Source organism: Rhinopithecus roxellana, chromosome 16 (genome assembly GCF_007565055.1).
Source record: "Rhinopithecus roxellana isolate Shanxi Qingling chromosome 16, ASM756505v1, whole genome shotgun sequence".
Classification (NCBI taxonomy): domain Eukaryota; kingdom Metazoa; phylum Chordata; class Mammalia; order Primates; family Cercopithecidae; genus Rhinopithecus; species Rhinopithecus roxellana.
The window spans coordinates 8,794,895-8,816,841 of NC_044564.1; the positions used below are offsets into that span (position 1 = coordinate 8,794,895).

The following is a 21,947-nucleotide window of genomic DNA, read 5'->3' on the forward strand; positions in this document are numbered from 1 at the left end:
TTCCTCCTTCCTCCTTCCCCCTTTCTCCTTCCTCCCTTTCTTCTCCCTTCCTCCTTCCTCCTGTCTCCTTCCTCCCTTCTCCTTCCTCCTTCCTCCTGTCTCTTCCTCCCTTTCTCCTTCCTCCTTCCTTTCTCCCTTCCTCCTTCCTCCTTCCGCCTGTCTCTTCCTCCCTTTTTCTCCTTCCTCCTCCTCCCTTTCTCCCCTTCCTCCTTCCTCCCTTTCTCTTCCTCCCTTTCTCCTTCCTCCTTCCTCCTGTCTCCTCCTCCTGTCTCCTTCCTCCCTTTCTCCCTTCCCCGTCTCCTTCCTCCCTTTCTCCCTTCCCCTTCCTCCTGTCTCCTTCCTCCCTTCTCCTTCCTCCTTCCTCCCTTTCTCCTTCCTCCTTCCTCCTGTCTCCTTCCTCCCTTTCTCCTTCCTCCTTCCTCCCTTTCTCCCTTCCTCCTTCCTCCTGTCCTTCCTCTCCTTTCTCCTTCCTCCCTTTCCCTTCCCCTTTCTCCTTCCTCCTTCCTCCTGTCTCCTTCCTCCCTTTCTCCTTCCTCCTTCCTCCTGTCTCCTTCCTCCCTTTCTCCTTCCTCCCTTTCTCCTTCCTTCCCCTTTCTTCTCCTTCCTCCTTCCTCCTTTTCTCCCTTCCCTCTTCCTCCTTTCTCCTTCCTCCTTCTTCCTTCCTCCTGTCTCCTTCCTTCCTTTCTCCTTCCTCCTTCCTCCTGTCTCCTTCCTCCCTTTCTCCTTCCTCCTTCCTCCTTTTCTCCCTTCCCTCTTCCTCCTTTCTCCTTCCTCCTTCTTCCTTCCTCCTCCCTTCCTCCCTTCTCTCCTCCTTCCTCCTTCCCTTCCTCCTCCTGTCTCCTTCCTCCCTTTCTCCTTCCTCCTTCCTCCTGTCTCCTTCCTCCCTTTCTCCTTCCTCCTTCCTCCTGCTCCTCCTCCTCTCCCTTTCTCCTTCCTCCTTCCTCCTGTTTCCTTCCTCCCTTTCTCCCTTCCTCCTTCCTCCTGTCTCCTTCCTCCCTTTCTCCTTCCTCCTGTTTCCTTCCTCCCTTTCTCCTTCCTCCTTCCTCCTGTCTCCTTCCTCCCTTTCTCCTTCCTCCTTCCTCCTGTCTCCTTCCTCCCTTTCTCCTTCCTCCTTCCTCCTGTTTCCTTCCTCCCTTTCTCCTTCCTCCCTTTCTCCTTCCTCCCTTTCTCCTTCCTCCCTTTCTCCTTCCTCCCTTTCTCCTTCCTCCCTTTCTCCCTGTCTCCTTTCTCCTTCCTCCTTCCTTTCTCCCTTTATCCTTCCTCCTTCCTCCCTTTCTCCTTCCTCCTTCCTCCTTCCTCCCTTTCTCTCCTCCTTCCTCCTTCCTCCCTTTCCTCTCCTTCTCCTTCCGCCTTCCTCCTCCTCCTCCTCCTTTTCTCCTCCTCCTTCCTCCTGTCTCCTTCCTCCCTTTCTCCTTCCTCCTTCCTCCTGTTTCCTTCCTCCCTTTCTCCTTCCTCCCTTTCTCCTTCCTCCCTTCCTCCTTCCTCCTGTCTCCTTCCTCCCTTTCTCCTTCCTCCCTTTCTCCTTCCTCCCTTTCTCCCTGTCTCCTTTCTCCTTCCTCCTTCCTTTCTCCCTTTATCCTTCCTCCTTCCTCCCTTTCTCCTTCCTCCCTTTCTCCTTCCTCCTTCCTCCTTCCTCCCTTTCTCCTTCCTCCTTCCTCCTTCCTCCCTTTCTCCTTCCTCCTTCCTCCTTCCTCCCTTTCTCCTTCCTCCTTCCTCCTTCCTCCCTTTCTCCTTCCTCCTTTTCTCCCTTCCCTCTTCCTTTCTCCTTCCTCCTTCTTCCTTCCTCCCTTTCTCCTTCCTCCCTTTCTCCTTCCTCCCTTTCTCCTTGTCTCCTTTCTCCTTCCTCCTTCCTTTCTCCCTTTATCCTTCCTCCTTCCTCCCTTTCTCCTTCCTCCTTCCTTCCTCCTTTCTCCTTTCTCAGAAGTATATTGGGCTTTGTGTAGGTGCTACCCAGAGGTGCCACATGGTTTAAAGAGGTGGCGGCCCCTGGGGTGTCCAGTGCACGAGGGTAGCAGAGGCCTCGTTTCTGGGAAGGCGGAAGGTGGGAGGCGGGTGCCCTCATCCCCCCTTGGACCCAGGGCAGGTGGCAGATTCCTGGGCGAGGCCTCTGCTGAAAGTTTGTACCCTGGTGGCTGTGTTCCAGGAAGCTGGCCTCCCTGGTTAGCCCTTGTCCCTGGCCTTGCTGTGAACCGCACAGACCCCCACTGTAGCCTGCAGATGGGGTCCCCACCACAGGGTGCTCCCAAGTGTTGGAGGCAGGTGCTGGCAAGGGCACCCACGTGTCTTTAGAGTGTGTGTCACAGGGACCCTCAGTGAGGTTGGGCCAGAGCCAGGCAGGGGCCTCAGGACAGATGGTCGCCCGGCTCCCCGTGGCTGCGTTCTGGGCGTGGGTGGGCGGGGCCCTGAACATCCCGCTGAGGACCGGCCAGCCCGTTAGCACCACTGGCTGCCACGCCCTTGGGGGAAAGGGCTCGGCCAGACCGTGGTGCCCTCCCCGGGGCCCCCTCAGGCTCTGGGGTGGAGTATGGAGGGGAGGCTGATGGAGAGTGTGGACATGCGTGGGCCTCAGGCCCCTGCCACTCATGGAGCTCCGGTCACGGGACCCACAGTGAGCATCCGGCTCTGTCCACGAGGGTTCCCCCTGCCAGTGAGAGAAGGGCAGGGCGTACACGCAGATGCCAGTGGCAGGAAGGAACCTCCCTGAGGAAAGACAGGGAGGCCCCAGAGGGAGGCCCAGATGAAAGGGCCCGCTGCACACATGCAAGGGAGACCCCGGGGCTGGCGGGACCCCCAGGCTGAGTGGGGTGGACCCCAGCAGAGGCCCAAGCGGTGGGGAGGGGGTGGGGTCTGGGGCAGAGGTGGAGGGTGGCGAAGAGGCAGGCACAGCCCCCCTGCCCGTCTCCCTCCTGCCCCAGAAGGAGGCCGTGGTGAGGCTGCCCTGAGCCCGCAGTGCTGATCTGGCCTTTCCTTTCAGCGCTGTGTCCCAATGCGGCCATGTGGCAGCGCCTGGCAGCCCTGCGGCACCTGTGCCACAAGCGGTTTGTGGAGGTTCGTGAGCAGGAAGGGGTCCTGGGGGTGGCCAGCCATGGCCTGAGCCACAGACTTTGGCCTGGGATACTCACTGCGCACTGTGGGTTTGCACCGACGTCCCAAGCAGGAGCTGCTTCTCACCGCACAGCTGGGCGAGCTGGGCCAGGCCTGGGTGAAGGGGAGGCCGTGGGGCCCTGGCTCTGGGCTGTGGCACCACGGTGGGTGAGCACCTGGGCTCTGCCAAGGATGTACCCTGCCAGGGGTCGAGGGAAACGCCCACCAGGCCCCTGATCAGCCTCTGGAGCTGCCTAACTGTCCCTTCCCAGTTTGCTTTTGCAGAAGAGCCTGTCTCAGGAAAACTGGGCCGACCATGTGCAGGTGAGTTCGTGCTCTTGCCTGGGCAGCTGTCCTGGGGGCACAGGCCCGGAGCCTCCTGGCAAAAGCAGGCAGAGCTGAGGCCTTCACTGGGGCTGCTGACCCCGACCCCATGTTGGGGCACGTGCCTGGCAGGCGGGTGCGGGGTCCCCAGGCCCGGGAGGCCTGAGCGGGAGCTGAGGGCATCGGTGGAGCCTGACTGGGCCTCGTTCCAGGCGGACGGCAGCATCCGTGCCACCCGAACCGGCCCAGCGGAGCTGCCTGTGGGGCCGGGTGGGGGCTGAGAGTCACCGGAGAGGTGTGGGGCGCCTGGGCGAGGCCGGAAGGAGGAAGGCCGGGCCCCCCCGCCGGTGCCAGCGTGGAGCCGGCCGGAAGGGCAGCGGACGTCCTGAAGAATGCGGGCGGCTTCCACGTATTGTCGTCCACGTGGGAACCCACGCCGGGGAAGCAGCCTCGGGCTGCTGGGCCTGAAGCCAGCGGGGCAGGCGGACCCTCCTCGAGGCCGTGGGGCAGGAGGTCGTGCAGGAGCTCAGCCTCCCGGGCGGGTCCCCTCCCTTCCCGCCTGACACCCAAGGCCATCCTGGACCCATGGACTCCAAGACCGTGCAGGGAGGGCGACCCTTGCTCGTGCTGGGCCCTGCATTTCCTGGTGGAGGCCGAGGGTCCTGCAGTCCTGTGGGTGCCTCTGCTCCTGAGTTGGGCGCTGCCATAGGCGGCTGCAGGGTGGGAGAGAGCTCACCCTGGTGAGGATGAAATTTCTCGGGACTCCTTTGGTCACTGCCACCTGGAGGGCACCCCTGTCTGCTCCTGGGCCGTGGGTGAATGGGTGCCCAATAGCCTCCTAAGCCCTGCCAGCCAAACCCCACACAGTGAGGAGGAGGCGAAGGGGCAGAGGGGCTCCCCCAGCAAGAGGAGGAGTGTGGAGATGGGGCAGGCTGGCCAGGTGCTCCAGAAAACACGCCCGGGTTCCTGGGACCTGGGGTAGGGGCAGATGCCTGGTGAGAGCAGGAGGACCGGTGGAGGCTTGGAGGCTTGGAGGCCAGGAGGGGCCAGCCACGGCTAAGCTGAGGTGGGCAGCCTTCACCTCAGGCTTGGAGACCCAGAGGGCCAGCCAGGGCTATACTGGGGTGGACAGCCTTTGCCTCAGCACCTCTATCTCAGCCGCTTTGGTCCTATGGAACCTTGACCTCAGGCAGGACAGGCACTGCAGGCCTGGGGTAGACGGCTGCCCCTCCTCCCTAAGTGCTAAGAGCCAGTCTGCAAGGTCGGGGTCTATGGGGGTCCCTCGGGGCAGAGCCCTGTGGCACAGCAACGTCCCCGTCTCCATCCTCACGGCCACCCTTCCCACAGGGCCTGGTGGGGCAGAGCCCGTGGCTTCAGGAGCAGCTGTCTCAGCTGCTGGTCTCCCACGGTGACCCAGTCACAGCCGCCCGGTGTGCCATGGGCCTCTCACTGCCCGAGGAGCGGCTGCCGGCTGCGGTGGCTGTGGAACTCCGCCGGCTCAGGCTCCAGGGGAGGTGAGCTCCGCCAGGGTGACCCCAGCTAGGGGTGGGTTCCGCCCAGGATGGCCCTTACCCTTGGGACGACAGCTCACCAATCTGCACGCCAGTGGCTTGAGTATTAGAAACCAAGACAAAACAAAGAGCACAGCTATGCACAGGGCAGACAATACAGGAGCGCCCAGCCCTCCCACTCTGCTGCCAGCCCACAGGCTCTGCAGCCAGATCCATGGCCAGCCCGCCCCACACGGGACCTGAGGAACAGGCTGCCCTATGGTCTGGGAGGGCAGCCACTGGGAGGAGAGGCAGGAGCAGGGGTCACGCTGGGCTGGACTGAGCCGGTGTGGGAGGAGGAGCCACAACCTGAGATGCCCCCACCAAACGCCCCGAACGCTCCCCTCCTGCTCCGAGGTCAGGGTGAGTGGGGGACCAGGGACATGGGGGCGCTACCAGCTCTGCTCCTCCCAGGGCGGCTGAGGCTGACTCGAGGCTGGAGGGGAAGGACGTGAAGGACCGTTACTACCAGCTGCCCATCCCCAGGGAGAACATGCACCTCCTGGCCTCGTGGGAAGACCTGACCAGATATGAGGGTGCACTCCTGCAGGTGGGCCCCTCGGCCGCTGGGGCAGCGCCCAGTGGTGGGATCCCCCTACCAGGCATTGGAGGAGCATCAGGAGCATGGCATTCGGAGAGAGGCAAGGCCTCTGGGCATGGGCCCGCCAGGTGCCCCAGGGCTGCTGTGAGGGCAGCCATTCCCCGAGCTGTGTTGCTGAGACTCCAGGATGCTGGGTGCTGGGCACTGGGTGCTGGGTGCTGGGTACTGGCATTTACCCAGTCTTGCCAGCCTGTGGAAGGTGCCACCCACGCTGTGTTGCTGAGACTCCAGGATGCTGGGTGCTGGGCACTGGGCGCTGGGTGCTGGGTGTTGGGTGTTGGCATTTACCCAGTCCTGCCAGCCTGTGGAAGGTGCCGTGGGATCCCCGTTTTACAGATGGGGCATGAGACGTGGGTGCATCCTGACACAGGCACTGCCTTTGGCACTAGGCCAGGCCTCCCTCTCTGGTCCAGACACAGAAAGCAAGGGGCAGCTGGGGCACTGACCTTAGTGCCCCCCAACAGCCCAAGCCCTACAAGCATGCAGGGGTGCAGGGGCGTCTCCCTGAAGCCCAGGCTCACATTGCTGCTCAGACCCTCCAGGCTGCAGTCCCTGCAGAGCCAAGTTGGCCCTGACGGTCACATCTGCCCCTTTCTGCCCACAGCCCCACCAAGTAGTTGGTGTAGACCTGGAGTGGACACCTGTGTTCGTTGCTGGGGGCCGGCCTCGGCCGTCACTCCTGCAGGTGGCCGTGGAGGGCCGCGTGTTCCTTCTGGACGTCCTGGCACTCTCGCAGCCACCAACAGGGCAGGGAGCCCAGGCCTTCTCCCGGCTGGTGGTCCAGCTCCTCTCGGACGCCTCTATCACCAAGCTGGGTGAGTGAAGCCCTGGGGCCCCTTGCCCAGTCCAGAGGGGAAGCTGCCCACACCTCTGCCGGACTCTTCCTTCTGTGCGCCCCGGGGAGGGTGCTGGGTGCACCCTGGGGTCAGGGGACAGTGCTGTCCCTGCCTGCAGGCGCCCCTCCCATGATGGTTCCCGCCCACAGGCTATGGGATGGTGGGGGACCTGCAGAAACTGGGCGCATCCTGCCCCGCCCTGGCCCACGTGGAGAAGCAGATTCTGGGTGGCATGGACCTGCTGCTGGTGCACAGACAGGTGGGCACCCACTGAGCCGCTCACACAACGTTGGGTGGGCCTGGGTTTCGAGGGCTGCTTGGGGCCCCTCCACACCTTCCCAGTGGCCCTGGGCTTCTCCTGCCGGATTCCTGTCAGTTCAGCCTTAGTCACCAGGGCCCCCGAGCGGAGCCTGGCAGAGGTGGATCTGGCGTCCCCAGGGAGGGAGCAGAGCCTCCTGGCCCGGGCATCCCTGAGCCCCTGTGGGGCCCTTATCTGGTGTGAGGGCACCTTCCCTCGGACCTGAGCCCTGGGTTCCATTTGGAGGAGCTCCAGGAGGGAGCCCCTGGAGGTGAAGGTGTGAACCTGGAGCTGGCCCTGGTGTGCAGTACCTGCAGCCTGCGACCCCCACGTGGAGCCTGTCCTTGGATATGTTGCTCCTTCTCCCTGTCTCCCCTGCACGGCCGCTGGTGGAGCGGGGCGGGGCCTCCTCCAGAGTCCCACAGAGCCGGTGTGAGTGGGTGCGGTGAGCTGTGCTCCCTCCAGGGCCAGACGCATCACCCTGCAGGGCACTGTCTTAGCAGATGCGGGTGGCAAACATGCCAACCTCAGGCGTGGACGAGGCCAGGGGGCTGAGGGGCCTGAGCCTCCTGGTGCAGCAGGTGCTGGGCACAGCCCTGGACAAGACACAGCAGCTGTCCAACTGGGACCGGAGGCCGCTCTGTGAGGAGCAGCTCATCTATGCAGGTGTGTGGGGTGGTAGATGGAAGTGACCCCTCCTCACGCCCCACAGCCCTCCCGCCCTCTGCCCCAGGAGGCTGAGGCCGACTCCCCACACAGCTGCCGATGCCTACTGCCTGCTGGAGGTGCACCAAGCCCTGTGCAGAGAGCCTGCCCGCTTCCACCTGTCGGAGGACCTGGCTGGGATCCAAAGGCCCAGGCACACAGAGAGACCAGGGGCTCAGAAGCCACCCGGCTTGCAGAAGGCATCAGTCTCAGCCACACCCAGGCAGGTGGGTGAAACCCCACAGGGTCCGTTTGTCAGGACTTGGGGAAGGAAGTCCCCGTCCATAAACCAAGGACCTGCACAGAGACAAGGCCACTGGGTCAGAGTGTATGGAGGGGGCCCCGCTGTTCCACACTGCACCCCCGGCCCCTGGAGTGAGAGGGGAGCAAAGTCCTGGTGAACTACCTGCATGACTGTCATGGGGGCTGCCCTTGCCTAGGGGGCCATGGCTCAGAAGGCAGCTGCGCCCCTGAGTGCCCCAGTCTCCTCTTGACACTGGGCCTGGCAACCTCCTCCCATGGCCCAAGGCAGCAGCATCTAGCCCCCTCCCCATGATCCCCACCCCTCGGTCTAGCCCCCTCTCCGTGATCCCCACCCCTCTGTCTAGCCCCCTCCCCGTGATCCCCACCCCTCTGTCTAGCCCCCTCCCCGTGATCCCCACCCCTCTGTCTAGCCCCCTCCCTGTGATCCCCACCCCTCTGTCTAGCCCCCTCCCCGTGATCCCCACCCCTCTGTCTAGCCCCCTCCCCGTGATCCCCACCCCTCTGTCTAGACCCCTCCCCGTGATCCCCACCCCTCTGTCTAGCCCCCTCCCCGTGCTCCCCACCCCTCTGTAGGGCACACGCGCCACCCCAGACACACACGTGGAGGCCCCCCAGCATGAGCACTGGAGCCCCGCGGGGATGGTTTCGTTGCATGTTGTCTGCATTTCTGCTGTTTTATGCACAGCACACACAGTGCTCCTCTTTTGAAGATAAAACAGAGACAGAGCTGGCCACACAGCCTCAGGGCCCTCGCTCTCTGAGACTGTGAGGGGCTGGGTGGGGTGACCATGGGACTGCTGACCAGGGCTTCCCCGCAGGTCCCTGTGGCTGTGGCTGTGGCTGAAGGCGCCGCCTCTCAGGTCCCGGCCAGGGCCTTCCGCGTGGTGTGTGACAACATGCTGCAGGGGCTGGCACGGAGCCTCCGCTGTCTGGGTGTGGATGCACGCATGCTGGGCAACGGTGAAGACCACCGCAGGGCGGCCGAGGTAAGCCTGCCGGGAGGGTCTTGGGATCCTCCTAAGGTGAGGCTGCCCCAGCACAGGTGTTCCCACCCCCAGCACCAAACTCCTACCTCCAGCTCATCCACGGCTGCCAGCTGTGCCAGGCAAGCTCTGGGAACAGGACGGGGTGGCCAAGGATGGAGCGGTTGGGGGTCAAGTGACTGAGATGGTCCCAGCCTCAGCCCTCATTGCCCTACAAAAGGAATTTACAGATGGAACTGACACTACTAATCAGTTGACTTTAAAATAGAGCCTGTCTTATTTGGGTGGGCCCAGGGTAACCACATGAGCCCTTAAAAGCAGAAACGGGGCCGGGTGCAGTGGCTTATGCCTATAAACCCAGCACTTTGGGAGGCTGAGGCGGGAGAATGGCGGGAACCTGGGAGGCGAGTTCCCTAGCTGTTTGTACTTTCTGTTCTGAGAGATCACTTGAGGCCAGGAGTTCAAGACCAGCCTGGTCAACATGGTGAAACCTCATCTCTACTAAAAATACAAAAATTAGCTGGGCGTGGTGGCGGGTGCCTGTAATCCCAGCTACTCAGGAGGCTGAGGCAGGAGAATTGCTTCAACCCCAGAGGGAGAGGTTGTAGTGAGTCAAGATTGCGCCACTGCACTCCAGCCTGGCTGACAGAGCAAGACTCCATCTCAAAAAAAAAAAAAAAAAAAAAAGCCAGGTGCGGTGGCTCACGCCTGTAATCCCAGCACTTTGGGAGCCTGATGCGGGCGGATCACAAGGTCAGGAGATCGAGACCATCCTGGCTAACACAGTGAAACCCCGTCTGTACTAAAAATACAAAAAATTATCCAGGTGTAGTGGCGGGCGCCTGTAGTCCCAGCTACTCGGGAGGCTGAGGCAGGAGAATGGTGTGAACCCGGGAGGCGGAGGTTGCAGTGAGCCAAGATGGAGCCACCGCACTCCAGCCTGGGCGACAGAGCGAGACTCCGTCTCAGGAAAACAAAAACAAAAAAACAGGAATGGAACGCAGAAGACAGGGAGATTCAAAGCACAGGAAGGATTCGATGTCTCATTGTTGGCTTGAAGATGGAGGAGGTCACACAAGGAAACCTCAGTCCAACAGCCACAAGCAGCCAGATTCTGCCAACACCTGACCAAGTCCAGAAGCAGGTTCTTCCCCAGAGTCTCCTAAGAAGAGCCCGGCCACTAACACTGTGTTTTCAGCCATGAGACCCTAAGCAGAGAACCTGGTTGAGTCCACCAGACTTCTGGACTTCCACAGAACTACGTTTTAAGCTGCTAAGCTTTTAGTAAATTGTGACAGCAGCATTAGAAAAATAATATGGAGGTTGGGCACAGTAGCTCACGCCTGTAATCCCGGCACTTTGGGAGGCCGAGGCAGGTGGATCACGAGGTCAGGAGTTCAAGACCAGCCTGGCCAAGATGGTGAAACCCTGTCTCTACTAAAAACACAAAAATTAGCCAGGCATGGTGGCAGGTGCCTGTAATCCCAGCTACTCGGGAGGCTGAGGCAGAGAATTGCTTGAACCCGGGAGGCAGAAGTTGCAGCAGTGAGTGGAGATCGTGCCACTGCACTCCAGCCTAGGTGACAGAGCAAGACTCTGTCACAAAAAAATAGAAAAAAAGAAAATGTGGATTGTGGTACCAGGAGTGGGGTGCTGGTGTAACACCCAGCCAAAAATGCGGAAGTAGTTTTAGAATCAGGTAATGAGTAGAGGGTGGAAGAGTTCTGAGGATCACAAGAGGAAAGGCCTGGAGAGCCTTGAAACAGACTGTAGAAATACAGACATTAAAAGTGTGGAAGATTAGGAAATAGGAGCGGGATGCTAGTAAATGCAGCTGAAACAGACGGAGCCGAGATGGTTAGACCTAAGCCACAACAGTGTGAGGGTGTCAGACCAAAGCCAAATTGACCAGTTTTCTCCCTTAGGGGAGTAAGAAGTGGGGTTAGTTGGTATTTATTCTTCATGGAGAGGCGGAATCCATCCTGAACCCTCGATTTGTTTAAGTACTCGTTATGAGTAATCTTACCCATATATTTTTTCTAATTACTTTTATTATCTTTCCTTCAGTAAGAAGTGAATTTTTTTCTTTTTTCTTTTTTTTTTTTTGGGAGACAGAGTCTTGCTCTGTCGCCCAGGCTGGAGTGCAGTGGCACGATCTCGGCTCACCACAAGCTCCGCCTCCCGGGTTCATGCCATTCTCCTGCTTCAGCCTCCCAAGTAGGTGGGAATACAGTCGCCCGCCACCATGCCTGGCTAATTTTTTGTATTCTTAGTAGAGACGAGGTTTCACCATGTTAGCCAGGATGGTCTCGATCAAGGAGTGAAGTATTTTTCTAATTACTTTTCACTGGTGTTTATCTCCTAGGTCTTCTGCTCCAAGTTCTTAGTGAATTCTGTATTTTTAGGACTTTCTCTACAAATAGTACAGCTTTATTTTCACCCTCATTTGTTCTCTGCACTTCAAGGACTGTCTGCTTATGTGCACATCCTAGCCAGGTGTTCCCGTTTGTGACCACCTGACTCACAGCTGTAATGATCTCATAGATGCAGACACAGCTTCAGGCATTTTCTGGAGAGAACATCTTTTAAGAAGGGAAGCTATGGTATCCTTTGGGCTTCTATAGAGCTTTCGTGTTCTTTTTCTTTTTTTTCTTTTTTCTTTTTCTTTTTATTTTATTTATTTATTTATTTATTTTCTTTTCTTTTTTTGAGACAGAGTCTTGCTCTGTCACCAAGAGTGGAGTGGAGATCTCGGCTCACTGTAAGCTCCGCCTCTGGGTTCCTGCCATTCTCCTGCCTCAGCCTCCCGAGTAGCTGGGACCACAGGCGCCCGCCACGTCGCCTGGCTAATTTTTTTGTATTTTTTAGTAGAGACGGAGTTTCACCGTGTTAGCCAGGATGGTCTCGATCTCCTGACCTCGTGATCCACCTGTCTCGGCCTCCCAAAGTGCTGGGATTACAGGCTTGAGCCACCCTGCCCGGCCTTTTTTTTCTTATTTTTGAGACAAAGCCTCGCTCTGTTGCCCAGGCGGGAGTGCTGTGGTGCTACCTGGACCCACTGCAAGCTTTGCCTCCCAGGTTCAAGCCATTCTCCTGTCTCAGCCTCCTGAGTAGCGGGGATTACAGGCGCTCACCACTACACCCAGCTAATTTTTGTATTTTTAGTAGAGACAGGGTTTCTCCATGTTGGTTAGGCTGGTCTCGAATTCCTGACCTCAGGTGATCCACCCACCTCGGCCTCCCAAAGTGCTGGGATTACAGGCGTGAGCCACCACGCCCTGCAAGATCTTTCCAAATCGTGTTTTCTATTAAGACTCCTGGAGAGATGAGTTGATTGTTTCATGTAAGGATTATACCTTGAGTTTCATTTTCCATACCTTTCAAAAGGAGCATTACTAATAAACTTACAAACATTTTTTAAAAAGAAAAAGGAAAGAAAGCACTCGGGTGAGAGCCCAGAGGAAGTGAGGAGCACGTCCTGACAAAGTGGAGGGAGACAGGCCCCTGCTAGGCAGTGGCGGGAGACGCCATGGGGCTGTGTCCTGCTGCCGGACAGAGAGTTTGTCAGGTGAACCTGGGTGTTCAGCTGAGGAGATCTCCAGACAGTGGAAGATGCAGCCTGGCCTGTTCCTGCTGCTTATGGTGAAATGTGAGCATAGACCTGGATATTCAGCTGAGGAGATCTCCAGACAGTGGAAGATGCAGCCTGGCCTGTTCCTGCTGCTTATGGTGAAATGTGAGCATAGACCTGGATATTCAGCTGAGGAGATCTCCAGACTGTGGAAGATGCGGCCTGGCCTGTTCCTGCTGAATATGGTGAAATGTGAGCATAGACCTGGATATTCAGCTGAGGAGATCTCCACACTGTGGAAGATGCAACTTGGTCTCTTCTTGCTGCTTATGGCAGAATGTGAGCAGAAGGAAGGACTGAGGGGAGCGCTCTTAAACAAAAAGGAACGAGGACTTGATGATTTGGGAAACTTTCATCCTGTCCAGATGGCAAAAGATGCTAAGAATAAGTGATGGTTCCCAAAAGTGTGACCTGAAAAGCCGAGTGTATCTGTGCATGAGTGAGGTCAGAGCAGTCAGAGTCTTCAAAAGCAAACCTGAGGCTTCCAGAAAGCGCAGGGGCATCAGCCCTTGGCCACCTCCACAGACACTGAAGTGGACAGGAAATGTGCCAGCGAAGTTCACGCCACTCACAATCTTCTGAGACGCGTCACGTCAGCCACTGCAAGCACAGAAGCCAGTTCTCGATAGTAAATCTCTTCTATCTCCCACTGGTTCACGTTTCTAGATCAGCCCAACTGGCAAATTTTGGTGCCGGAAGTTGTTGCAGAGGAAGATCTTACAGATGAGTTATCTGCACTGGTTCTGGGACTTCTGGAATTGGTTCTCTAATATTATTAGATTTAGAGACACTAAGGGCCTAGTTTCCAGTAGTAAAGAGGATACAGGCCGGGCGCGATGGCTCACACCTGTAATCCCAACACTTTGGGAGGCCGAGTCGGGCAGATCACAAGGTCAGGAGACCGAGACCATCCTGGCTAACACGGTGAAACCCTGTCTCTACTAAAAATACAAAAAATTAGCCGGGCGTGGTGGCAGGTGCATGTAGTCCCAGCTACTCGGGAGGCTGAGGCAGGAGAATGGCATGAACCTAGGAGGCGGAGCTTGCAGTGAGCTGAGATCCGGCCACTGCACTCCAGCCTGGGCGACAGAGGGAGACTCCGTCTCAAAAAAAAAGGGATACAGTAGTCCATGGTGAGATCTTGCAAAATTATTCAAAATATTGCCATGGGATACCCTTCATTGGGAACCTATAGAAGCACAGATTCTGAGGGAACAAGTATTTGCTACTTCCAAACATTGCAGTCAAACTAATGGGTATAATGGGATGGGCTGGTTGCTCCTAACTGTGCTGGAGAAAGTGGGGAAGAAAAAGATGAGCTCAGGGTCCACACAAAGGACCTACAAGCTTCTATAGTGGCCCTAAAAGAAGCCCTTATCCCCTGTAGCTGCAGAAGTAAAACTGCTGAACACCACGCCTAGAGTTTAATCCTGTGAGCAGCTGAATTACAACAGAAATTAAATTCACAACTGATGTTATTAACCTTTGTCCACTTGGCCAGTCCTGTCCATGTAAAATTATATTTCTTTTTTTTTTTTGTTTTGAGATGGAGTCTTGTGCTGCCACCCAGGCTGGAATACAGTGGCACGATCTTGGCTCACTGCAAGCTCTGCCTCTCAGGTTCACGCCTTTCTCCTGTCTCAGCCTCCCGAGTAGCTGGGACTACAGGCGCCCACCACCACGCCCAGCTAATTTTTTGTATTTTTAGTAGAGATGGGGTTTCACTGTGGTCTCGATCTCCTGACCTTGTGATCCGCCCGCCTCGGCCTCCCAAAGTGCTGGGATTACAGGCGTGAGCCACCACGCCAGGCGTAAAATTGTATTTCATTGTCTTTGAACTTGCTTTTCTCTGATTCTTTTTTGTTTTTTTTGTTTTTTTTGAGATGGAGTCTCGCTCTGTCACCCAGGCTGGAGCGCAATGGTGCAATCTCGGCTCACTTGCAACCTCCACCTCCCAGGTTCAAGCGATTCTCCGCCTCAGGCTCCCCAGTAACTGGGATTACAGGTGCCCGCCACCACGCCCAGCTAATTTTTGTATTTTTAGTAGAGACAGGGTTTCACCATGTCAAGACCGTGCCGGGATGGTCTCGATCTCCTGACCTCGTGATTCACCTGCCTTGGCCTCCCAAAGTGCTGGGATGACAGGCGTGAGCCACCGCGCCCAGCCCTTTCTCTGATTCTTGATGAAGTTGAGCATCTTTCCATATGTTCCCTAGCTATTTGCACTTTCTGTTCTGTGGAGCGCTTTGTGGCTGCCACTGCTGCCCTAAGAAAGGCCTGGCTGCAAGGCTGGGAACTCGGCTGGGAAACAGTTCCCTGACTGATACAAACCTTCCCTAACGATGAAGTTGGTTTGCAGTGCCTAATCTTTACAAACAATGTGGTTTATGCTGGACATCACTTTCCTCCCAGGACTCTGGAATTTTGGTATATGCCAGGCAGAGGGTATCAATGTGACCACCCCCCAGTAAAAACTTCAGGTGATAAGTCCCTAATGAACTTCCCAGATAAACAACGCTTCACAAATGTCTTTACAACTTTTTGCAGAAGTTAAGTGTATCACACAGGATTTCCTTGGGAGACGATTCCTGGGTGCCTGAGCCCCGTTTCCTCTGACTCTCCTGGGAGACGATTCCTGGGTGCCTGAGCCCCATTTCCTCTGACTCTCCTGGGAGATGGCTGTTGGGTGCCTGAGCCCCGTTTCCTCTGACTCTCCTGGGAGACGGCTGCTGGGTGCCTGAGCCCGTTTGCTCTGGACTTTGCCCCGTGTGCCTTTTCTCTTTGCTGACACTGCTGTGTACTGTTCACTGTAATGAGTCTTAGCCAGTGTGACCGTGTGCTGAGTCCTGAGTAACACTGAATCACCAAGCCTCGGGATGATCTTGGGGACCCTCAACACATGCCTGGTCCAGTCTTTTGCTTTCATTTTTAAGAGACAGGGTCTCATTCTGTCTGGCTGGATTATAGTGATGTGATCATAGCTGACTGCAGCCTCAAAATCCTAGGCTCAGGTGAGCCTCCCAACTCAGCCTCCTAAGTAGCTAGGAACACAGGCACAGGCCACCACACCCAACTAATTTTTAAAATTTTTGTGGAGACAGGATCTCGCTATGTTGCCCAGGCTGGTCTTGAACGCCTGGCCTTGGGCGATCCTCCTGCTTCAGCCTCCCAAAGTGCTGGGATTACAGGTGTGAGCCACCACACCCGGTCTGTCCTTGAGTTTGTACATGATGCCATGATGTCTTAATTCCTCTAGCATTTTCACTCATCTTTGTATCTGGTGGGGTGAGTATCTACCTCGTTCTTCTCCTTCAGTTCTTTGTCATTTCTGTATAGGTTTAGAAACAGCTTACCAATTCAGTTTTGCTTGGAACTGCATTGGCTCTAGAAATCAATAGGGAAAAGTGGCATTTCTAAGATATTGAGGCCAGGTGCAGTGACCTCACCTATAATCTCAGCACTTTGGGAGGCCAAGGAGGGAAAATTGCTTGAGCCCAGGAGTTTGAGACCAGCCTGACAACATAATGAGACATTGTTTCTTTTTTTTTTTTTTTTTTTTTTTTTTTTTTGAGGCAGAGTCTCACTCTGTCGCCTGGACTGGAGTGCAGTGGCTGGATCTCAGCTCACTGCAAGCTCCGCCTCTCGGGTTTATGCCATTCTCCTGCCTCAGCCTCCCAAGTAGCTGGGACTACAGGCGCCCACCACCTAGCCCGGCTAGTTTTTGTATTTTTAGTAGAGACGGGGTTTCACCGTATTAGCCAGGATGGTCTCGATCTCTTGACCTCGTGATCCGCCCATCTCGGCCTCCCAAAGTGCTGGGATTACAGGCTTGAGCCACCGCGCCCAGCCAAGACATTGTTTCTAAAAAAAGAAATAGCCAGGCATGGTGGTGCACACCTGTGGTCCTGGCCACCTGAGGGACTAAGGTGGGAGGATCACCTGAACCCATGAGGTCGAGCCTACACAGCAAGCCATGATCATGCCACTGCACTCCAGCCTGGGCAACACAGCAAGACCTCATTAAAACAAAAAAGATTTTTTTTTTTTTTTTTTTGAGATGAAGTGTCTGTGTGTTGCCCAGGCTGGAGTGCCATGGCGTGATCTTGGCTCACTGCAACCTCCACCTCAGGGTTCAAGCGATTCTCCTGCCTCAGCCTCTGAGTAGCTGGAATTACAGGCACACGCCACCACACCCAGCTAATTTTTGTGTTTTAAGTTGAGATGAGGTTTCATCATGTTGGCCAGACTGGCCTCAAATTCCTGACCTCATGATCCACCCGCCTCGGCCTCCCAAAGTGCTGAAATTACAGGCATGAGCCACCACGCCTGGCCTCTTTCTAACACATTTAATAACCTCCATAAAGATCTTGCATGTCATTTGTTAGATTTCATCCCAGGAACTTTACATTTTTGTTGCTTTTATAAATTGCATGGGTTTTATTTTCTGCTGATCCAGGGACTGTGGTTGCCCTTGATGAGTTACTCTTATATCCAGAAGACTTGCTAAATGCCCCTAAATCTTACTGAATTGGTTGTCAATTATTTGGAGTTCTCTTTGTACCCATCATCTGCAAACTATGAGGGTTTTATTTCTTCCTTTCCAATCCTTATATCTTTTCCTTCCTTATTTCATTAGTCCAGATCTCCAAGACAGTGTTGAATAGAAATGGTGATGGTAGCCATCCTTGTCTTGTTTCTGATTCAGAAAGGAAAGTTTTAACATGAAATATGGTGGTTGCTCGATATTCTGTACCACGCTGAGGCAGTTCCCCTGTGATTCCACATTTGCTGTAAGTTTTTGTTGTGAATGAATATTGAATCCACCTACCTAATACTTTCCCAGAAGCTATGGAGTTGCCCATACGGTTGTTTTCCCTTTAATCTGTAAATGTGATGAATGACATTACTAACTTTTTGAATTTGGGACTAATCTTTCTTTCCTGGGTTGAATTCAACTTGGTCCCTCATATTACCCTTCTTAATGCATTGTGGACTTTGGTCTGTGATTTTTTTTTTCTTTTTTTTTTTTTTTGAGACAGAGTCTTGCTGCATTGCCCAGGCTGTAGTGCAGTGGCACGATCTCAGCTCATTGCAGCCTCCACATCCTAGGTTCAAGCAATTCTCCTGTCTCAGCCTCCCAAGTAGATGGGATTACAGGCGTGCCCCACCACACCTGGCTAATGTTTGTATTTTTAGTAGAGACGGAGTTTTGCCATGTCGGCCAGGCTAGTCTCAAACTCCCAAACTCAGGTAATCCGTCCTCCTCAGCCTCCCAAAGTGCTGGGATTACAGGTGTGAGCCAACGCACCCGGCCTGTTCTGTGATTTTTTCCTTTTGAAGTGGCATGTTGCTGTGTTACCCAGGCGGGCCTCGAACTCCTGGGCTCAAGTGATCCTCCCACCTCACTGAGACTACAATAGCTACGACTCTAAGCATGGGCACCGCTTCTGGCTTGGTCTGTGATTTTGTTTAAGAAGCTTGTATCCATCTTCATGGGTACATCTGACATAAAATTTTCCTTTCTCTTTTTTCTGGCCTCATAAATACGTTGGGAAGTTTTCCCTCTTTTTTCTGCAACTGAGTAATGTTTAAATTATCTCCTCCTGAAATTGGCTCACTTCCCTTGAGGCTTCCCGGCCTGATTTTTTTTTTTTTTTTTTTTGAGACGGAGTCTCGCTCTGTCTCCCAGGCTGGAGTGCAGTGGCCGGATCTTAGCTCACTGCAAGCTCCACCTGCCAGGTTTACGCCATTCTCCTGCCTCAGCCTCCCGAGTAGCTGGGACTACAGGCGCTCGCCACCTCGCGCGGCTAGTTTTTGTTTTTTTTTTTTTTTTTTGGTAGAGACGGGGTTTCACTGTTCTGTGATTTTTAGCCAGGATGGTCTCAATCTCCTGACCTCGTGATCCACCCGTCTCGGCCTCACAAAGTGCTGGGATTACAGGCTTAAGCCACCGTGCCTGGCCCCAGCCTGATGTTTTCTTTGAGGGGAATGTTCTGATACTGAGTTTTATTAATAGTTATAGAACCACTTGGCTGGCTTTGTCCTCTTGATCACATTTGGTCATTTATAATTTTTCTGGAATGTGTCCATTTAATCCAACATTTCAAATATGTAAGTATAAATTGTTAGTGTCCTCTGTTAAGGCTCTGCTGTGTCTGCAGCTGGGTTCCCTTCCTTTTGCTCTTGCTCTTCTCGTGATCTCGCAGAAATGTGTCAACTTACTGCCTTTTTTTTTTTTTTTTGAGACGGAGTCTCACTCCGTTGCCCAGGCTGGAATGCAGTGGCTGGATCTCGGCTCACTGCAAGCTCCTCCTCCCCGGTTCACGCCATTCTCCTGCCTCAGCCTCCTGAGTAGCTGGGTCTACAGGCACCCACCACCACACCCAGCTAATTTTTTTGTATTTTTAGTAGAGACAGGGTTTCACCATGTTGGCCAGGATGGTCTCAATCTCCTGACCTCATGACCTGCCCATCTCGGCCTCCCAAAGTGCTGGGATTACAGGTGTGAGCCACCGTGCCCAGCCAACTTACTGCCTTTTAAAATAATGAGTATTTGGCTTTGTTGAGTCTTTCTGTTGCATTTTTGTTGTCTAGCTCATCAATTTCTAATCTTATCTTTATAATTTCCTTCCTTTTGCTTTCTTGGGTTTGTTTCCAAGTGACGTTGCTTAGCTCTTTAATTTTCAGACTCCATAAATTTTTCTCAAAGTATTGTTTTCACTGTGTTTTATCAGTTTTGATATACAGTGTTTTCATTGTTTTTAGTTCTAATAGCGTTTGGATGTCAATTATGATTACTTATTTGACTTCATTCTTTAGAAGGCTGTTTTTCAATTTTAGAAACCTTGGATCTTGGGGCTTTTAGTTATCTTTTTAAAAATGATTTCTAACCTAACTTCAGGAACAGAGTCTGTATATTTCCAGTTTTGGAAATTTCTTAAGATTTGCTTCGCAGCCAAGTAGATGATCCTTTTTATAAATCATCCACATGGACTGTAAAAGGATACATGGTATCGGCCGGGCACGGTGGCTCACGCCTGTAATCCCAGCACTTCGGGAGGCTGATACGGGGGGATCACAAGGTCAGGAGACTAAGACCATCCTGGCTAACACGGTGAAACCCCGTCTCCACTAAAAATACACAAAATTAGCTGGGCGTGGTGGCGGGCGCCTGTAGTCCCAGCTACTCGGGAGGCTGAGGCAGGAGAATGGGGTGAACCCAGGAGGTGGAGCTTGCGGTGAGCCGAGATCGTGCCACTGTACTCCAGACTGGGCGACAGGGCGACAGAGCGACAGAGCGACAGAGAGAGACCCTCTCAAAAAAAAAAAAATAGAGGATACATAGTATCCCCTTCCAGTCATGCTCATCTCTCTACCCCTCTCTCCCTCCCACTCCCCTACCTGGCAACATAGACACACACTCAGTAGATCCAGCTTTGCCAAATGTGTTGCTCAACTCATCTTTTTCTCTTTTTTGGGGAAGAAATCTCACTCTGTCTCCCAGGCTGGAGTGCAGTGGCACCATCTCGGCTCCCTGCAACCTCCGCCTGCCCAGTTCAAGCAATTCTCCTGCCTCAGCCTCCCAAGTAGCTGGGACTACAGACAGCGCACCACCATACGTGGCTAATTTTTGTCTTTTTAGTAGAGATGGAGTTTCACCATATTGGCCAGGCTGGTCTTGAACTCCTGACCTTGTGATCTGCCCACCTCAGCCTCGTAAAGTGCTGGGATTACAGGCGTGAGTCACTGCGCCCAGCCTAAATCATCTTTATCCTATTTGCTTTTCTGCCTGATTCTACCAAGAGAGCCATACTGAGGTTTCCTGTGATGGTGCATTCATCAAATTTTCCACGCAATTATGTCACTGTTTGCTTTATATGTTTTAAAGTTATGTTAGTAGGTGCATATACATATTATTATTAGAATTCTTATATCTTTCTATTGTGTGAAATCTTTTATAATTATGAGGTAAACCTCTTTGACTCCAGTAATGCTCTTTGCTATAAAATATATTTTAACTGGCTGGGCACGGTGGCTCAAGCCTGTAATCCCAGCACTTTGGGAGGCCGAGACAGGCAGATCACGAGGTCAGGAGATCGAGACCATCCTGGCTAACAACAGTGAAAACCCGTCTCTACTAAAAAATACAAAAAAAAAAAAACTAGCCGGGCGAGGTGGCGGGCACCTGTAGTCCCAGCTACTTGGGAGGCTGAGGCAGGAGAATGGCGTAAACCCAGGAGGCGGAGCTTGCAGTGAGCTGAGATCCGGCTACTGCACTCCAGCCTGGGCGACAGAGCGAGATTCCGTCTAAAAAAAAAAAAAAAAAAAAAAAATATATATATATATATATATATTTTTTTTTTTAACTAACATTGATACCATTTCTCCATTATTCTTTGGTTAGTACTGGTAGAGCACTTTTTCATCCTTTTACTTTCAAACTTCTTTTATATAGTAGGTGTATTTCTTGCAAACTGTTTCTAGCTGGATTTTTTTTTTTAATCTAGTCTGAGTCTTTGCTTTTTAACTTATTAGTTTAGTCCTTTTACATTTATTGTAATTATTGATAGAATTTGGGTTTAGTCACACTATCTTAATTTGTGCTTTCTATTTGTACAACTTTTCCTATTCTTTTTCCTCTTCTTTTTTTCATGCTTTTAGCTTTTTTACTTTCATTCTATTTTTCCTTCAGTCAGTTGGAAAGCTATAAATTCTATTGCTGTTGCTTTCCTTGTTTTCTTAAAATATGCATATTTTGCTATGGATTTATTTCTTTTCTTTGTAGGGATTGCCCTAGAATTTTTTTTTTTTTTTTTTTTTTAAGACAGAGTCTCACTTTGTCACCCAGGCTGGAGTGCAGTGGCACTATCTTGGCTCACAGCAATCTCCACCTCCCAGGTTCAAGCAATTCTGCCTCAGCCTCCCGAGTAGCTGGAACTACAGGCACCCAGCACCACACCCAGCTAATGTTTGTATTTTTAGTAGAGATGAGGTTGCACGATGTTGGCCAGGCTGGTGTCAATCTCCTGACCTCAAGTAATCCACCTGCCGCGGCCTACCAAAGTGCTGGGATTGCAGGCGTGAGCCACCACGTGTGGCCGAGAAATGTTAACACATTTGAGTTACCAATATCTAAAAATTGGTGTAGTTGAGTTACCAATACCTAAAGTTATAGTTAAGTCAGGGATCGTACATCGATTTATGTTTCATATATTTCAATAGCTTTTGGGGTACAAGTGGCATTTGGTTACATGGATGAATTGTATAATGACGAAATCTGATATGTTACTGCACTGTCACCCAAATAGTATATATTGTACCCAATATGTCGCTTTTTATCCCTTACTCCTCCTCCTGCCCTCCCCACTTCTGAGCCTTCAGTGTCCATTATATCACTCTGCATGGCTTTGTGTACCCATAGGTTAGTTCCCACGTATAAGTGAGAACATACAGTATTTGGTTTTCCATTCCTGGGTTACTTAGAGTAATGGCCTCCAGATCCATTCAGGTTTCTGCAGAGACATTATTTTGTTCTTTTTTATGGCTGAGTAGTATTCCACGGTGTGTATATACCACATTTCTTTATCCACTCGTTGGTTGATGGATACTGAGGTTAGTTCCATATCTTTGCACTTGTGAATTGTGCTGTGATAAACATACGTGTGCAGGTG

General features: G+C 53.3%; 1 protein-coding gene across 5 annotated transcripts in view; it reads left to right on the forward strand.

Annotated features, from left to right (window-relative positions):
- The window catches only part of EXD3 (exonuclease 3'-5' domain containing 3), a 117,289-nt gene that overhangs the window by 69,227 nt on the left and 26,115 nt on the right, over positions 1-21,947 (forward strand). For all 5 annotated transcript variants that reach the window (XM_030919494.1, XM_030919493.1, XM_010372642.2 and 2 more), the window contains 9 exons: positions 2,975-3,048; positions 3,370-3,408; positions 4,756-4,922; positions 5,373-5,508; positions 6,164-6,374; positions 6,545-6,654; positions 7,197-7,359; positions 7,453-7,625; positions 8,481-8,648. In XM_030919494.1, coding sequence (XP_030775354.1) covers positions 2,975-3,048; positions 3,370-3,408; positions 4,756-4,922; positions 5,373-5,508; positions 6,164-6,374; positions 6,545-6,654; positions 7,197-7,359; positions 7,453-7,625; positions 8,481-8,648 — 1,241 coding nt within the window. The remainder of the gene's footprint in view (positions 1-2,974; positions 3,049-3,369; positions 3,409-4,755; positions 4,923-5,372; positions 5,509-6,163; positions 6,375-6,544; positions 6,655-7,196; positions 7,360-7,452; positions 7,626-8,480; positions 8,649-21,947) is intronic.